The sequence below is a fragment of the Crassostrea angulata genome, chromosome 6 (genome assembly GCF_025612915.1).
Source record: "Crassostrea angulata isolate pt1a10 chromosome 6, ASM2561291v2, whole genome shotgun sequence".
NCBI lineage: Eukaryota > Metazoa > Mollusca > Bivalvia > Ostreida > Ostreidae > Magallana > Magallana angulata.
This window is the reverse complement of record NC_069116.1, coordinates 20815833-20835164: the sequence shown is the minus strand read 5'-3', so window position 1 is coordinate 20835164 and position 19332 is coordinate 20815833. Positions and strand designations below refer to the sequence as shown.

General features: G+C 33.7%; 1 protein-coding gene across 3 annotated transcripts; it reads right to left on the bottom strand.

Moving 5' to 3' along the window:
* Window positions 1-8: 8 nt before the first annotated feature.
* On the bottom strand, window positions 9-18508 carry LOC128186966 (cilia- and flagella-associated protein 74-like). 3 transcript variants are annotated; one of them, XM_052856960.1, is made up of 42 exons: window positions 18385-18508; window positions 17096-17289; window positions 16478-16615; window positions 16142-16240; window positions 15313-15417; window positions 14372-14545; window positions 14145-14255; window positions 13926-14028; window positions 13606-13763; window positions 13311-13443; window positions 12998-13114; window positions 12688-12799; window positions 12263-12387; window positions 12010-12129; window positions 11777-11895; window positions 11611-11677; window positions 11424-11513; window positions 11075-11248; window positions 9904-10012; window positions 9679-9795; window positions 9097-9296; window positions 8881-9002; window positions 8655-8783; window positions 8460-8547; window positions 8038-8211; window positions 7787-7920; window positions 7518-7693; window positions 7320-7420; window positions 6867-7022; window positions 5772-5911; window positions 5435-5560; window positions 5108-5273; window positions 4797-4916; window positions 4351-4512; window positions 3882-4011; window positions 3480-3634; window positions 2425-2554; window positions 2095-2222; window positions 1483-1509; window positions 727-795; window positions 500-565; window positions 9-321 (listed from the first exon to the last, which is right to left on the bottom strand). In XM_052856960.1, exons 2-42 carry the CDS (start codon window positions 17242-17244, stop codon window positions 223-225), a joined length of 5118 nt encoding a protein of 1705 aa, XP_052712920.1. In that variant the 5' UTR covers window positions 17245-17289; window positions 18385-18508; the 3' UTR covers window positions 9-222. The 3 variants fall into 3 exon arrangements, with proteins under 3 accessions (XP_052712920.1, XP_052712922.1, XP_052712923.1); XM_052856962.1 differs by having other exon boundaries at window positions 17096-17271; window positions 18385-18463; XM_052856963.1 differs by lacking the exon at window positions 1483-1509.
* Between the last annotated feature and the right edge of the window lie 824 nt (window positions 18509-19332).

Genomic DNA, 19332 nt, shown 5'->3' with positions numbered 1-19332 from the left:
AAAGAGTGTTTACATTTGCAAATAATTTATATATTTTACAAGCATTGTAAAAACAGACAACTATCACAGATTCACAGTAAAGTCTGAATAATCCAAGAAAACAATTGAAAGTACAGGTACCTGTATGTGTACATTAGTTTCATACTTATATAGTTTTTGATATAAATTGTTTCACATAGGAATTTACTTTGTATCACACTATCTGGACATTAAGAATGTTGTTTAGTCCGAGACAACGAAAGCACGTAGCATGACCTTAATTTGTTCCGTGACATCTCCTTTCAAGGTCAACATAACACTGGCCTCCACTGGAGTGTTTGGCTAAAAATACAAAGATGGTTGAATAGCATGAAGGTATCAAGAAAAAATACAGTATCTCTATATGCATTGATGATTAAAATCAAATTGAGTTGTTTAAATCAGAGAGAAAAAAACTTCAAACAAAAATGTTTGTGATTGCTGTTCACAGGAGAATGAATGCATTCCTTTGATTACTTACATCATGGCCTGCTGGAGGCGTCCATGTAAATGTGACAGGTTTAAGTCCACCTGCCTCTACCATTCCCTGCAAATCAGAAAGTTTAATCAAACACTGTGTAACCTTGCAGGGACAAAAACATTTTGATATAAAATCATTGACCACTAATGTTATAGGGATAACCCTTGAAAAGAACTCTTTACTTGTAAATAATACACTTGGAAAAATCAAAGAGCAGCCATTTTTACCTTTTGTGGCTCTATGTTAAATCCTTTTTGTGTGATGAGCTGTACATTATCAAACTGGAATTCACCATTCTGTTAATGCAACAATAAATACATAATCCAAGCTTGCTGTACTTCTAACAATAAAATACATGTAGTTCAAAAGGAAAAGAGGGAAATACATGTAACCCTCTATCAAGTATGATAAATACATGTTTTAACATGCTCAAAATAAAACTTTAAGTCTTTTATACAGTGCATGTATTTAGATTCAAAAAGCTTAATCATCACAAAAATGCTATTACTTGTAAAAAGCTATTCATTTATATATTGTTCTACCAATGTATATTTTTTTATGTAAAATTGCAACAAATAAATTTGCATTTTCATCTAGGTAATTTTTGTTGTAAAATAGTTTTCATGCATTTTTCCTATGGTGAATAGTCATCGAAACTATTTACCACCAGTATTTGCTAACCCTTGAATTAAGTCTTTAATCACTGTTGATTCAAAGTCCGATAACTCTAACTTGTTCCCCTTTGGAACTATAGTTGCTGTCTCGGGGACAATACACTTTCTATTGTCCTTATAGCCGGTAATAGCTACCGGGGGTAGTTATATATAATGTAACTTTACATGTGCATTTGTGATAAGATATGGAATATAGAAGCTGTACATAATAGTATGATAATATATTTTTTTTTAACTTTCATATTAGTAATTTTTTCGGATGAAAGACAGCAACAAGTACGGTAAATTTTTATTAAATGTTTTACTTACGCCATGTTTTGAAGCACCTTTTCCGTCCTATATCAAACACAGCACACAACCCAAACCAGGTTAGCAATGGGAAAACAAAGCAAAACATTGTGAAGGCAAGGATTAAGACAAGTGGGACACGTTAGGATTAATAGTAAATTGGAATACCATCAAACTCCTAGTTTCAGTAAAATGTGCATTAACAAACAAATTGTAAAAATTATGTCATTTACTAGTTTTAATAATGAATTGTTTGTAGTGATTAAATGTTGATGCTTTAAAAAAAGTGTACAAGCATGAAAGTATGTACTTATAAAAATAGGCATTTTTAAGATTTCTTTTTTGTTGTATAAAAATAGTTGTGCATTTATTGTTCAAAGAGTTAATTTTATTACAGTACATGTAGTAAGTAAGGTTCAACAGAAAACAAAACAAATAACACATCAAACTGGATTAATTCTAAACAAGGGTAAGGATCGTACAGTAAAAGGGTGAAAATCAATTCTTAAATGTATTAAATGTTTATCAAGGTTGTCATAAGCTCAAGACATGGATTAAATTCTGAATAAATTGGAATGGTATCTGAGCACACAGATGAATGAGTAATTGAAAGAGGATAGAGAGAAGCCTGACCTTTTTCTGGCTGACAGCCATTGTTCTTACACAGCCCACAAACAGGTCGCGAGAGGCAGGAATAAAATCATTCTCCTTGGCTATACTCCTTAGTGTGAACAAGATGGGTGTCGGTAACAATTTACCATCTGTCCAAAGAAAAAAAAAATCATTTAAGGTCATACATGTATTGGACACACATTAAGATTTCAATGTGGACAACAGTGCATCATATACTTAATGTTATCAATGTTATAAAATTTCAAATTGTACAATTTGTTCTAACAGAATTGAAACATATGAAACTAGTCAAATGCATAGATAGTTTTTGAGAGAACTTGTATGACAGACCTTCATCCTCAGTAGGGGCCGGAGTTTCCTCTGCCAGGGATTCAATGTCAGGGGTCCTCTCATCCATACCATGGACAAACATAATTCTAGGTTTCGCCATTCCTTTGATCATAAAATTGTGTGTTTCTTCCTACAAATTTAAAGTATCAAACGATGAGCTGTTGGTCTTTTAAAGATCATCTGTCCAGTAAATTTTCCAATATGTTCCAAGCAATTTATGTTTTAAAGTCTAAAATTCAAGAATTTAAGGGTTTTTTATTCCAATCTTTATGGAGTACATACATGGTACTTTAATTTGCAATGCATTGATAAATATGGATATTAAATGTAAAATTTAAACTGAAATTCTTTTAATATCGCAACTTTTCCTTGATGTAGGAGAGAATAATATTATCTGGAAATAATTATTCATATAAAGTTGGATTGTCTGTTTTCATGATAAATTTCTAAAAACGTCATAGCTAGGTAGGAAATTATCTTGAGTCACATTGTATACTAGTTCCAGATACATCGATATCCTATCAAAGTTAGTACATGTACATGTATGCTGTACACCAATATATTTGTATCATTACTAACACAGTTGGCTTCAAAAAATCTGCAAAAGATGCTAGCATCTAATTAAACTCACAATGTAGATTCAAAGGACTATCAGCATATATGTAAATTTAAACATCATAATTAAGGAAATGATGAGTTACGAAATTAACACTATTGTAGATGAATGAAAATAATGTGTGTTAGGAATGGGGAATGTTTTGTAATCATATTTTACGGCTACATGAACTTGTCCAAAAAGACTTCCTTATGGGTATATCAATTTACAAATCTAAATAGAACTGCATGTGGATATTTGGTCCTTGCTGAAAAAGAAAACTTCTTGCCATCTAGATTTTTTTACTCACTTTCTGTTCTCCAAGATAAACAACATTAGGCTAGAAACATATTATCAGAAGTCAATATATTATACTAAATAAATTTCAATTATAACATTTCTCTACATTTTGATTTAAAACTTCCAAAATAAAGAAGATAAAACAAAGAATTGATCATACCTTGCCAAACAGCTCTATTCGGACTCCATCTGAATAATGGTCACTCGGATGGTCGGGAGCGAACGTGACAGTGAGGTCAATACTACTACCAGGGGGCACCCTACCCTCCGCGGGCACTAAATCAAACACATTCTGACCATTGTTATTCTGTGTTCCTGAAAGAATAGCATTTTAACATATGTATTTACATGTAGATTTATTATGTTGGACATTCACTGAATAAAGCTCTTTTTTAAATTACGGGTAATACAGCATCTAAAGATTTTAGTTCACAAAAAGTTAAGTATATAGGACTAATGTCTGCTTAAGAAAACAATTAATAAATGGGCTGACTAAGTACATGTAAAAATGTTTGTTCAATGCTTTTAATTCTTTGATGGAAAAAATGATTTGTTCATTTACCGACACTGAGTTTAGTGGTCTTGTTTGCTTGTATAAATGCAGGAACAGCCTGAGCTATGTTATGTCTCTCTAAAGAAAGGCTGTCCAGTTTGATACAGTAATCTATGGACAGAGAGGAGGAATTCAGCAGCTGAAACAGAGAAATGCAAATTTGATATCAATAAACATCTACATTTATCAATAACCAATTTCACAAACATACAAGAACATTTATGTCCAGTTTTACTATCAACACCTTGCATATATAAACAATTCTCCTTTCAAAAAAGTGTGTTTAGATTAAAATTTTGAGTTGCATGATTACCAATACAAGAATTTTCATTCAACTCTCCCTTCCTTTTTACAGAGTCAAATAAAAAGGAAAAACCATTTGTTTTCTCATTTGAACAAATTTCTTCATTGGATTAGGCAGCATGCAAGGCATGTATAAGCCTTCTTCATATGGGAAACCTTTGTTGATGTTTCTTACCTTGAAAGTCCTTTCCAGGTATTCCCCAGCGAGCACTGCCCCCATATCTAGAACTCCGTCCTGCATGGGCATGTTGATCTGAATCATTGGGCTGACCCCCTTACCAGTGAGGGTGATATGGAGAGAGGTGTGTCCTGTCTTTATCTCCAGCACCTCATGGAACTAAAAAAAATTTAATTTCATTATGATTTTTTCTTTTTTTTTATAAGGAGTTGATATAATTTGCAAAATATTCTTGTAGAACTGGCAAAATCATCCCTTATCCCAAATCAGAAATAAAATTGACTTTTTTGTAAAAGAAGGATAACTCTTAAAGTAAAACAAATAATGCATTTTATAAAATGTATATTTTATGTTCAAAAACATAACCCCCTCCCCCCTGCAATATCATTAATTTTTCTAGGGTTAGCAGTAAATTAGTCAGTTGATTGCCATTAACAGATTACCACTTCTCCTTTTTCTGGAGTATATGATATTAGAATGGTATGAGTCCCATCTGGTGGCAAAACTCGTAGGGCATTCAACATCAGGAATGGACCACCCGTATTTAGTATGGATGATGTCAACTGCAATGACATGATATTCATTAATTATTAAAACAAAGTAAAATTCTGTATCAGCAATATTCACCGCACATTTTTCATCTGCACAAAAAAGTGCAATATAGTAAATGATCACAAGTCTATTTAGTGATTACTACATGTATATACGGTAGTCATATTTTTCTGCAAATTTTAAGGCAAAGAAGAACATTAACCTCTACGGTTTTGTTGGAGATGTTCTGTATGGTGACAGACTTGATGATGTTCTGACCAAGGGACACTTCTCCATAGTCCAGGGTGGATTTTCCATTGTCTGAAATCACAACCAGTGTCGGTTTTACCACTGGACAGTGCACCTCCAGATACAGGGTGTTGTGGACACTGAAAAAAGGGGTCATAAGTGGATTAGACAAAACATTTGCATTGTTAATAATGATCAAAAGATAAACATTGCATAATTGATATTCATGAACTTAAAGAAAGGTAATTATCAAGACCATCAATAGCATTCATGTTGTTTCATCCACAGTATATATGTATACCTGTATGGAAGTTCCCCAGGGTTTCCACATTTTCCACTGGCAACATAGCAGGGAATCGTGACAGTTCTAAAGCTGCCTCTGTATTGCCTCAGAAGACTGGCCTTAGCAGCAGCATAAGCAGGGGAGCTAGAGAAACCAATGTACACATAGATAGAATCATGCACTGAAAATTCTTTATATACAACATATGCATGCAGATCCAAGTAACTTATAAACTGGAATAAATTACGAAGTTTTTAACACACTTAAGTTTCCGTGGTTGTTTTGACTGCATGTACAAATATATATTAAAAAATAAGGTTGTTTTTGAAAGTATAATGACAGAATTAGTTCTCACTCTTTAGTTATGGTTTCAAGAGTTGGCGGACTTATGGGCCTTGGTCCAGACACAGTCAGAGAGGGTGCAGGGGAGGATTTTCCTTTGCCTTTTGTTGGAGATTTTGCATCCTTGCCTTTTCCTTTCCCCACAGCTTTTTGCTAAATGTTAATTGTAAATGATTATTAATTACTGCAGTCATACTAGAGCAAATTAACACAGTTTTATATATATATGAATGTACATGAAATCCTTAAAAATGACACTATTGTAAACCTTTTTTAAGCGGTAAATGCTTTGAGAAGAAAACACACATAAAAAATGTATTCATGTATGATATGATGTGTAGACAAACATGTGCAGATACTAATCCTTATGCAACACAGGTGGTGCAAATAAGCATGGCACAGAATGAAATGAAGACAAAATGCACGCTCTTTCATTTTTTACTTAGTTCTGAATGTAGCACTTCATTTCTTACAGGCATAAAAGCTGTTTCATTTCTATGTGTAACTACCAAGAAAATAATCTGAATAGTTTCTAAAATTAGTTATCCCTATAGTAATCCTGTCCGACTCACACACATCTATAAAGGCCACAAAACACATTGTCTTTGATACTTAATATCATGCATTAATTGTTGATCTAATTTTTCAGTTATTCATTAATAATTTTTCCTTTCAACAGTTAATCGTTATTAAAATTTCCTTTTGTTTCAACAGTTATTATTTTTGGTTCTGTTGATTATTACAATTATTCAGTTACATATATTGTTACACAGATTATTGGTTGTATCACACACCAGTTACCCACATTTACTCCAAACATGAAACATACCTCGTCCTAGTTCAGAAAGGAAAAGTAAAATTCAGCTAAATTATTCTTCTTAGGAATCAATTAATGAACATAAAATAACATAATGAAATGTCTCCTCTGAAAGTTAATGAATTACAGGCATTATATGAAGGCATGAAAGTGCATTCAAATTTTCGAACTTTAATTTGCTATAAAAAACTGAAACAAAATGGTGACTGCATGTATAAAACAGGCAAAATTAATTTATATTACAAACAAAAACCAGGTCACATGCAATGAGTTCTCTCCCTTCCCTCTTACCAGTGCTTGGTCAGCCTCCTCCCTTTCTCGCTTCAGTTTCTCCTCAAATTCTTTCTCTGCTTGAGCTTCCAGGGCTTTGGTTGCCATTCTCACTGCTTCCTTTTTTATGTCTAGTTCATTCAACTCAGGTGCAAATCTCACCCAGATAGGACATTTCTAATGACATAAAACTAAATATCAACACACTATTAATATAAAATTTTTACTAAAATTACGGATTCTGATTAGCTTTATGTGTTTTTTTTCTCAAAATAATTGTACAGTGTATATCTTAATTTACATATTCACATTCAAATCTTTTGCCGTAATTCTGCTACCAAGAATTTGATTATTCTTAGTACATGTAGTATAGCTTTGATTTCTGATTAAGCAAGAGCTGAATGTTTATAATATCATTTGATAAATCTTTCCAATAACATATATTTTTCTGATGCTTAGACCTACTATTAATACCTTGCCAGGCTCTATAGTTCCAACAGATGGTGATATTGTAAGGGGTGACCCTTCTGGAACTACAAACTCAAAGGAAGTGGGACCCACTGGGGCTATCTCACCTGTAGAAACAAAACATTCATGGATCAGAAAATGAATTAGATAATCTATTGAACTTAAATTCTCCCTTTTAACAAAAGTCCACTACATATATCTCACCCTTTCCAATCCGTGGCACGGGATGGGTAAACTCGTTTGTACTTGTGTGCGAGTTGATGACATGAAAGTAGGCAGTTGACACATCATACAGCGAGGTGGCTGAGAAGTGGATCACTTGATGGGACATCTCCAGGGGAGGGTGGACCCCTACACCCTTACACTGGATCTTAAACTCCCTGATCAAATCAAAATTCAAAGAGTTTTTACGATAAAAAAAAAACCCAAATATATATAGAAAAACGTTGTTTCTTGTATGTTTCAAAACTGACCTGTTTATGAGGGATTTGCAATTCAATTCAAACTTGTAGTCCTTGGCTTTCTTTGGACTAAATATAACTTCCAGATCAATTGTTTCTAAAGGCAATAAGGTTCCAAACCCATCATTTGGTTGTACCTCAACAAACTGAAATAAAAAGACAAGAAGTATAACTCATTATCCTGAAGAGTTACAAATCTTAGCATTACCCTGGAACTTGTCATCTCCAGGTTACGTAAAGCTGGTCGTAAAGGTATTTCATACCTCTGGGTGGCCAACGAAACCGAACTCCTGAGGAAGAATGGATTTGTTGGTTAGCTTGATTTTAGCCTTAGTTGACTCATAAATGGTGCAGCATCCAAAGTCTATATCAGTGGTGTCAAACTCCATGTCTGATGTGGTCAGCACAGCTTGGACAGTAAAAGGGACTGGCTGGGTCTATAAACAAAAGAAAGAGTCAGCTTACAATGTTACAGTAGTAGTTTAAGTTCTGGTGATAAACAAGAGGAGAAGAATGCAAGAGATAATGAGAATTTACAGGGAGATGTTGTGAGTGTCTGTGTGGGTGTGTTCGTGTAAGAGAGAGAGAGAGAGAGAGAGAAAGAGAGAGAGAGAGATGAAAAAGGGATTAAAAAAGGATGACAGCAAGAGAGAAAGGATAATCCAAACAGTTGATGAGTCAATACCTGATCTGCAACTCTGATTATCATGGGAGCCTCCAGAACTCCAGTCTCTTTGTCAAAATATTTTCCAGCCTCTTCAAACAGACTTTTTCTGAAGCACAGTCATAATTGTATAAAGTTGCTGCTCAAACTTTTTAAAAAATCTTATAAACAAGTCACAAATACAAACAAAAAACTAATGCCATTAACTATTATTACCTTGGCAGAAACTTCATTTGTGCTGAGAAGTTTGACTGAGCCTGAATGTAGCCTGTTTTTGGCAGCAATTCCAAATGGTTCTTCAGCTCTTTGCATACTTCAAACTTCAGCCTCAAGGCAGTGGTTGCTCTATGAAAAAATTGACAGGTATAAAATTTTAGGCTTAGAAAATAATAGGTTCATCTGTTTTTCCAATAATCAAGGAGTTAAGTTGTTATCCACCCACCTATTGTTTACAATGATGGTGTCCTGATACAGCCTGTCATACATACAGATCTTCAGGTCCACTGTCTGTCTCTCCACCCACACAGGGACATCAATGGCATTAGCAATGGCTTGAATGGAGATCTGGGTTAATAAAGATAAAATTGTGGATAAAACCACAGAAATAAAATATAATCTTGAAAAAGACACAAAATATCAATGCCTTTTCCACACTTACACTGTCAGAGAGAGGATCAGAAAAGGTGATCAAAAACTCTGTATCCACTCGCCCTGGAATATGGGGCTGCCATATAATTTCCAGTTTGGTGGAGGAAAATGGTCCCAACTCTCCGGTTGCCACAAGCCCCACCTTCATGCCGTCCAGTGTCCCATAATCCTCCATCTCACTGACCGCAAGATCGGGGGAGTCTTGTAAGGCTGTTTATAAGTGAAAATATTAAAGCCTCACTCTATATATTAATTAGTGTACAAACAAAAATTAAATATAAGAAGTTACACAACTGAATGGTTGCACTCCCCAAGGCGATATTACAGAATACTGTAGAAGCACATATTTTCGTTGGGTTAATATTTTGTTATTTTATAACCAAATCAAATTCCGTTGACATTTAATTTTGTCATAACGTAATCTCTAAAATGTATCAAGTATCAACTCTGTATTTATTTATACTTGGGTCAAAAATTCGTCATCAATTTATTCCGTTGATTTATACTGCCAACGACAATAACAAAATAAATCCTCAACGAATATTTCTGCTTCTACAGTATAAATCCTGGTGCTATTTTGGCATTGACTTACGTTGCTCCTCCTCCCCTTGATCTCCATCCCCAGCCATGCTGAGCCCCTCCCCAGCTGCCTGGGTACCATTCTGCTCATCAGAGGTCCCCACCCCTCCCATGCTGGCCTTGTCTGCATCTACAAGTCATAAACATATTTTTATATCCAGGTACATGTACCAAGTCATAATTTAATAACCAACAAAATACAGAGACAATATACTGATTAAAATGCAAATGTAAAAACCTTCAGTAGTCTTTTTCTCATCTGTCTTTTCAAGGGAATTTGTCACATCTTTTTTGGCCACCACTGATGTAGAATCAGGACTAAATGCCCTAATTGTATCTGCTGTTGTCTAAAAACAGATATTTGTACATTGTTTGAATTTCAATAATACTGTAGACGTACTTTTGTCCGCGTGGTATTAATTTACGCTATGAACGTGGGCACAAATTTTCCGCAAATTTTTCCCAGTGTACTTAAAGTGTATTTTGGAATGAAATTTTGAAATTGCATTACATGAATAAGGATAATCAGAAGTTACTACATTATATAACACTTGCATTTACGTGTAACCCAATGTATATCGTTTTTATCTAATAGATGCAAACTGTCAAACAAATTTGTATTGAGAATTCACATAATAAATAATTTAATCACCTAAAGATTTGAATTTTCTGCAAATTTACTTGCATGAAATTTAAACTTCTCCCAGTTTGAGATAATGGCACGTGTCAGACGACAAATAGCTCCAAGCGGGTCTGTCTTTCAATGACCCAATTAACACGCTAAGACCCATGTTTTTACTGCAATTTTACTGAACCCGTGAATTGACATTTAATAAAGGTTAAAATATTTATTTGGCTTAAAAAATACGACATGCATATAAACAGATAAAAAAGAAACACTGCTTGTACGACAGCCCCATTTGCTGCTGAAATTTCCACAGATTTTTCAAGTGTTAGACATGGGTTGGGTAAATATTCATCATGTGGTGTTTCACAAGATGATTTTAGCCAGCGTCGTTGTATCATCTTGGCGCCTAACTAATCACTACCGACCAGTGCACAACCGATAGTTACTGTTCACTGTGAACAGTTCTTACAATTTAAGTCTAAATTTAATAATAATTACTCAAATGATTTTTTTTTTCATTCAAAGAATCCGCGTAAATTTTTACCTGCGGATTAAATTGATATTGTGATTCCACGGAATTATGACCCCGTGGAAAAAAATACGTCTACAGTATAATTGTAGTTTTCAACAATCATGAAATTTGCCTTTGTTTACACATTCACAAATAAGTACCAGCAACCTTCAAGAATATTGACAATGTGGTACTAAATCTTTAAGTGTTAAAGGTTAGTGTCCTGTGTTTATTCTCCCCTTTGATTACCGGTACTTCCCTACAACTCACCAGACCTCCAAGAGAAGTGGCAGCTGTGGTCACTGTCCTTTCCTTCTGACCTGTGACCTTGAAGAACTCAAACTTTGTCCCCAGTGCTCCCTTGTTAGTCAGGGTGAATGTCCTCTTCAAGGTCTCTCCAATCACTGTGGTCCCAAAGTCTATACGGCATGTGTCTGTTGATAGCTGTTCAAATATATGTTTCAATGTTTTTACTTTAATTCAGTCAATCAATATTGCAAATTTAAAAAAATTCAAACAATTTTACATTGATCATTGCAAATATTTTAATTAAATTTCAGTTTGTGTTCTTAATTTTATAAAAAAAAAAAGAAAGAGTTGATTAAAAATGATTATTTACATCACATTTCTTTGTGGTACATTGAAGAGGAATAGCGAATGGCCCAGTCTGTGACAGGAATTTCACTTCTCCAAATAAATCCTCATTGATCTGTGGGAGACATTTTCAAACATGATTAGTGTAAATGACAGCGTTTTGGATAAAATAACTTTCTCACTTTAAAATCAATCAAAGAACATAATCTTACCATAGGTTTAAAAGTCACCATCATTTCACATGTTAAACCGGCTGACATTTGCCCAGGTGGGTCAAATCTAATGAAAAATAAATATTCACTCATAGTAAAGACCTCTATACCATATGTTAGCAGCATTGCATCTAAACATTAACTGGATGATAAGCCAAGCACTTACTGGATCTCTATGAAGTCCTTCAACATCTCAGTAATGTTTATGTACTTGCAATAATTCACTGTATAAGAAACATTTGTCAAGGTCACTTTCTTCTTGTATGTCTTTCCTACTTCAAAATCCTTTAATAAAATAGAAATCAATGCAATCCATCAGCATGTTATGTTCATATACCAGTATCATCTTTATATCAGACTAAAAGCTTTAGAAGATTTTAGAGAAAATTCTTTACAGACCTTAAAGTGAATGACATCAGGCTTGCTGTAGAAGGGACAGCCCTGGAATTCTCTTCCAGCAGCCACTTGTTTGACAACGATTCCTTGACGATGTTTATCCAACACTTTCTCCAAAATTTCCTTTGATAAAATATTTAAATATAAGGTCTCAGCCTTCAAACATTCTACAGTGATACTCTTAACTAAAAAAAATTATCAAAATAAATGCCAAGAACATACCACAAAGCAGTAAATCAATTCTAAACATACATACCTTCTCCATTTTGCTTCCATTTGGAAGTTTTAGAGTGGATTCTGTGTCCTTTGGGACTTTGTAAGGCTTGTGTTGGTCCCATAATCCCTCAAACTCAGGTACTGCTAGATTAACCTTTTCTTCTTCTAAAAATTTGAATAATTCAAAAATTTGTAGGGAAAAAATACATTACAATGTACAATGAAAGGTCGAAAAATTATAAGGCCTAAAATTGAAGATTAAATTTCAAACAAAACATTATCTTCCGCTACAGAGATTACATTGACATTCATTCAAAAACATGATTTGGCCATAAGACACTTGATTGCAGTATCATATCTAAAGACAAAGGTATCCAGTTTTTGTTAAATATATATGAATGAGAGAGAGAGAGAGAGAGAGAGAGAGAGGGGGGGAAAGAGAGAGAGAATATATATAGGTCTTACCTTCAAACTCAGCATCACTGGAATCACTAGAGTCTACAGGGAGGGGAGAGATCTTTCTGTCCTCACGGGCGGTGTCAGTTTTACCAGGTTCCTGTCCGTCTCTCTGTGTGGTCTGCCAAAATCACAGTGATCATTCACATTTATTATCAATAACATTTAAGATAGTGCAAAATATGGCTAACTCTCAATTTGAAATTAATTATTCAATTCAAGTATATATACATGTATTTGTAACATATGCATCCATATGTATGGAAGAATAGCCTTGCAAACATGATATGGTTTTAATTGAAGGAAAGAATATATTTACCTGCTCCTCTGGTCCATTTATAATGTATGTGTTTTCTTTCATTATTTCATCAAAAATGGAGGAATCCGTCAGCTCTCGAAAAATCTTCAGAGGTTTCTTTTTCTGGGGTCCAACAATCTATCACCAATGGAAAAACAAGCAATATGTGAAACTTTTCTTTCAAGTTAAGAATAAAAATGTTCAATACAAACAATTATGGGTCTATAGAATACACAAAAGTTAAAACAGTGTATTTTCTTTGCTTTGGTATGTCAAGGTATTTGCTTATGAAACCTCTAATTTTGAAATAATTTTCACTGGAATATGTTATTACCTTGGACTTGTCTGATTTGGGATCTGTCCACAAATGAGGTTGTTGCTTCTTTCTTTTCTTCAGTCTGTCTTCCTCAACAAGAATTTTATCCATGATTGTTGCTTGTTTTTGCCTCTTCTCATTTTCAAACTCACTGTAAATGAAAATGCAGAATAAAGTATTGTATATTATAGTACATTGTATTAAATACTGCCTTTTTGTCTAAGTGTTTAAAACTTTGGAGATAATGATATATAATTTAAATAAAACATAGCTCCTAGCTGACTCTGCAGAATAGAAGTACAGAATAACTTACGTTTTCTGACGTTCAAACTCCTCAATCCTCTTTCGGATGAGGAGAATCTCGTCTGGGTTACCTCCTTCTTGGAGAATTCTCTGCCGTTCTTCCTCCTCTCTCTGTTTGGCCTCTTTGTTGGCAGCCTGGTCTCTGGCATGTAGGGCTTTCAGATTCTCCTGTTAACAGAAACAGCAAGCGTTTAAAATTTGGGAGGTTCATGTAGATGATCTCTCTTTTGAACTTCAAAGCCAATTGAATATGAATTAAAGATATATACATGTAGATCAAACCAAGAATAGTTTTAAAATGTTCTCTTGATGAATAGAAAATATTAATACCCTGTTTGCAGTAATGTCTCCTTTTAATTTCAGAAGCATTTCCATCTTTTTTCTCATGTTCTCTTTGTATCTTGCATTCTCCTCTTCATGTCGTTTTTGCATCCTGTTAAAATAATTGCATTTAAATAAAACACCAAAGAGCACATGATGAGAAACTGATATACATGTATGTAGGCATATTTTGTTGATATTTTTAGTGCAATGATGTAAGTGTTATACTTTTCCATTGTCTGATTGAGGAATTTGCTGTGCTTTGCATGACTTCTTTCTGCATCATCTACAGTCATCTGTTGTCTTCTCTTCTGATCCTCCAAAGCAGTTTGATAGTCTCTGTAATCCAAACACAAAGAGCCATCAATATATGATTCAAGCTTGTAATGAGAGCAGAAAAATTCACGAGTTTGTAAGGATATGAAAATTTGGAGGCTTGGACAATGATATCTTACTTCTGTCTCTTGGCATGCTGTCTGATCGCTCGTTTAGCTTTCATTTCTTCTTTGCGCAGTCGCTGCAGGGCCATGTCTGTTTTTTCCTTAGCCAGCTGCTGTTCCTGCTTAATCAGGTCATCCTCTGCCAGCAGAAATTTTCCTCTCTCCACTTCAACTTTTGCAAGCTCATACCTAGCAATTAAAATTTTTTTTAAAAGAACATGACTAAACCGGTAGTTTTATTCAGCTCTTTTTCATGGGGAAGAAAAGTAATATGTATTGAAAGACAAATAATATATTAACACATCTTCAAAGATTTTCAAAACTACATGTTCTCCAGTTGTCAAAGAGGCTTTTAACAATTCACAACCAAAAGTATTGATTAGCTTTGTTTCTGTTACCAGAGTAATTTGTCCCATTTTATATAAATTACGAAGAACTGAAATAATTTGATCGCATAATAACATTAAGAAAATACAGCATAAAATTTCATGATTTAATTGCAGGAGCAATTTTGTAAGAACATCCATAATCAACAGACAATACTTATATTCAAATACAAGGTTCTTATTCTGAGACTTCGCCCTATTTGATAGAAAACATCTGTCTGATGGGTACCGGTATTTCTATTTTATTACAGTATTTCTAGTCCAATCAATAAACTTGTAGACCTTATTGGACCTGAAGGTGCATACCTAGATTGCTAAGATTAATGCACACTTATTAAATCAATAAATCACATCTTATTATGATTAGAATCTACAATAAATCTAATGAAAGACCTATTAGTATTGCAAATCGAAACAAAGAAGATATAGTTTATCCCCCTGAAGAAATCTATGGAATTTTTTAATTGACCGAGAAACAAAGGCATACTGCATATCACAAACATATTACATGTATAAAGAGTACAGTGCAGTTCATGTGCACAATATGTACAGGCTTACAATAACACTTACTCCTCTTCCTCTAGTCGATCTGCTATCATTTTCTCAAGTTTGTGCTCATTTTCCAGTTCCTGGCAAACTCTTTCATGTCGTGCTCTGAGTCTATACAGAGCTGATCTGGAGAAAAAAAAAAACCAATACAGATGATGACCTTTGGTAATTAATGTAGTCTATTTTGATATCTTATAGTCAGATAAATAGTTAAATAGTGGTGTTTTGACTACTGAAGAGATTAATAATTATAGTTTATGTATTCAAAACTTTTTTTTGAACAATTTATAAATTTATATAAAGATTTGAAAGGTAATGCAAGGACTGTTTCATGCTATTGGGGAAAACTTAAGAGGAAGCCAAATGTTACATATCAGATTTATTTCTCAAAACCCCCAGGTTTCTATGCCAAAAATTACAACCATTAAGAGGAAATTAAGTATTTAGCTAAGGGGGATTGTGATATAAGTACATATACTGTGACTCTACTAAATATCATATTACCACACTGTAGAGTTAAATCAAAACCAGACTGTATGCTGCATAATGACTAATGAAAACTAGGTGCTGAGTGCAGTCTAGACTTATATTTATTTCAATTCCCAATCAGTAAATTATAAATCATTTCTAGAGAGGCAGCTCCAATTATAAATCTATAATCACCCATTTTACAGATAATAAATCTATCATTCTCATACTTAAATGTTGTTCAATGTTACTATTACACTAAGAGAACCTAAGTTTACAAATATATATATAGCCGCACTCTGAACATTTTAAGTACAAATCAAGGGACATATTTGCACCCACTAACTACAGATAAACATTTGTTGATATTGGGAACTCTTACGTATTTTTATCGGATTCTGCTCCTTGAATTTCTTTGAAGACCTGATCTCTTTCAGTCTCTAGTTGAGACATACGGTTTCTACATTGCTTCTGCTCTTCTCTATTAAAAGAAATAAAATCAAATTATATTGTAGCATTTTAATTGTAGTATCAAATGTACAAATATACAGGTATTATGGTCATTATCATTTTAGGGTAAATGTATACCCTTAATGCAGAACAATCAGAAAACAATAAACTTTACAAATGTATACATTATTTTAACATGCCATTTTCCTATAGGTTAGGTAAATAAATATAAACAAGAATCAGTATATCTAAAACAAAAATCAAATACCTTGTCTTCTCTGTGAGATATTGGTGATGCTTCACTTTTTCTGTCAATTGGTTTAAATGACTCCTCAAGTGAATCATTCGAAGTTGTTCTTGTTTGGATATGGTGGGCTCAAGAGTTTTCTCATCATAATCTCTATCACTAATCCATAAAATTTAAAAAAAAATGCAGTACCCAGTATATACAATACCATCATCATGAAATATTTTAATTCTTATTGAAATGCCTCATTTGATTGCCTAAACAAATTTAATTATATCATATGACATAGCTTGCCTTTGTCACACTATGGCATATGTGCAAAATACATCAATCTGCCTGAGATCACATTTGAACTTTATACAAAAAATGTTATTTTTAAATACAGTAGTGGGCTTTATTTTCTAATTTTATTCTTTAAAAATTAAATTAAAGTAATAAATTTAAGTTATACATGTACAAGAATAACAATAACTAATATAAGTCAACTTAATATGACAAAAATAAATGTACATGTATATTCTTTAGCACCTAATGATTCTGATTAAAATTAGACTTTGAAGTTCACTCTTCTATGATTACTACAGAAATTCTCAGAGCAGTAGATTTATGAGATTTATTTTAATTAAAATTGTTTATTACCCAACAAAAGATTCAATTTCTTCCTCTTCATCAGATCCTAGGTCCAGATTATCATCTCCATCATCATAATCCAAAATGGCTTCATCTTCCAGGCCGATGTCTCCCATGAAATCCTCTCCTCCGAACATCTGTCCATAGTCATCATCCATTTTTTCCTTCAATAATTAAGGGAACACCTTAAAATGATGGTAAATCTGCAAATACATGTATATATGTCAAAATATTGAATTGTCTCAATTTCAACATTTTAATTACACCAAAAATACACCCCAAAAAATGCACCACCAACTGTAGGAAGATGACAAGCTGCCTAAGTCAAGTGCACTCAAATAAGACTCTGCCTATACTATGTCAGAAGTTATCCTAGATTCATATTTCTTAATTACATGGCATTCATATATACCCCAGGGTTCAAATGATGTTCATTCAAAGGTATGAAAAAATTCCCAAGATTTCTCTTTTGAAATTCCAGCTCTAGCTTATCAGGTTTAAATACCCGGCTAAAAATGCACTGCAAAAGATTTGAAAGTACCTGAATGATAACAATGAAAATTGTGTGAGGTATTCTGTGTGACTTCCAAATCTTAGAAATAAATATGTTTTAGTTCCTGTGCATTTCTCAGAGTAAAAAATGATAATGGTAAAATGAAGATATCTTGGATATTTTCCCTTCGACTGATTAAAAATTCAATTCTTTTACAAATCTGTATATTTTTTTTTACCAAAAATCATCCAAATGTGCAGTAAACAATGACTTGGAACAAAGTATAGTTCGGTACCTGTATAGTTATAAGTATATTGAGCAAGGATTCAGTGGGCATGAATAAAGACATATATATAAAGACAATTTAATTTTAATGATTTATACTGAGTGTTATCAGGTTTCATTTCTCCAAAGTATTGAGCATTGATGTAACTCAAACCAAATATCTGTATAATAATATCACGAGGGCCTAAATTAAGCACTGGAAAGCAACAGCCACTGACAGTATTTTGTTTTTGTATGTTTATTTTTTTTTATTGGCATTATCATATTTGTAAGAAGCCACACTTTAAAATCATTTCAAGTTTTTAAAAAAATATAATCTCATTCGACTAATTCAAATTAATTTTTTTTACAACACAGTCATGTACAAAAAACTAATCTAACGAGCTCATAGCTGAACAAATTCGGAAACAATTTACAGTTCTTATAGTAATTTAGCATATATATTAACAACATGCATTGTAAAAAGTACTTGTTTTACTGAAATTCGTTTCAATGCCGAAGAAACATTGTATTCACTTACAAATACAACGCAGACTATGAGAAATATCCAGTAGACGCAATCGTAAACATTCAAATTTTGTATACGTCGTCCATGTCTAGCAACAAAATCTCGCGAGAATCTCGAAGCGGGCACCTTGGATTAGCTCGTACTTAGTATAAGTCGTTTAACTATTATACGACTTCATCATAGTTCATGTCACTTTCATTCTGATATCACACAACGAGGATGTCGCGGAGACATGCAATATAGAATTAATTTTTTTACTTTAGATATATTTTGTGGTTTGTCTGTTTTGCATTGTATTAGAGAAAAATCACCAATTGTTGATCCCTAACTTGATTTGACATAGTTGTTAATGAATACAATTTTACACCCCCCCCCCCCCCAAAAAAAAATAGTTTCGAATCTATGGAACGGTAGAATATTTGGTGTAGTACGCATGACATGGCATGACATAGCAAACATACATATACGAACATATAATTTTACCATGTAGTGTGGTTTACCAGGCACGTAGCATCGATTTTGAAAGGGGGGCATCAGACTTATTCAAAATCTTGACAAGCAAGAAAAAAAAGCAAAAAAAAAAAAAAAAGGGAAAAAGCAACTTTCCCCTTATCTGTGGGGGGGGGGGGGGGGGGGGGGGGCTGGTGGCTACTTTTACATAATCCCAAAAATGCGAAGAGGGCCAACTCCATTATAATTTTCTATATGTAAATTGAAGAAAATTAGTTGCTGCCCCCCCCCCCCCCCACCCCACCCCCCTCACCCCCCCCCCCCCCCCCCCGATGCTACGTGCCTGTTTAATATCCAACAAACCTATTAGCTATAACAAATCATAGCACAACATAGCAAAGCACATAATTGCATAGAATATTAGAAAAACATGGCACGGCACAACACAGTACGGATGAACTCCATTTTCGACGATTTGCCTTGGTCTCCTATTAAAGATTAACGTGTCTC

What these genes read in the sequence shown, in the direction of transcription:
- LOC128186966 (XM_052856960.1), bottom strand. Translation starts at nt 17,244, where the DNA reads ATGGATGATGACTATGGACAGATGTTCGGAGGAGAGGATTTCATGGGA. An exon ending in CCACTTCTCTTGGAGGTCTG is followed by an intron (nt 10,013 to 11,074) that starts GTGAGTTGTAGG and finishes ATCTGTTTTTAG; the next exon opens with ACAACAGCAGATACAATTAG. An exon ending in GTTTCGTTGGCCACCCAGAG is followed by an intron (nt 7,921 to 8,037) that starts GTATGAAATACC and finishes TTTTTATTTCAG; the next exon opens with TTTGTTGAGGTACAACCAAA.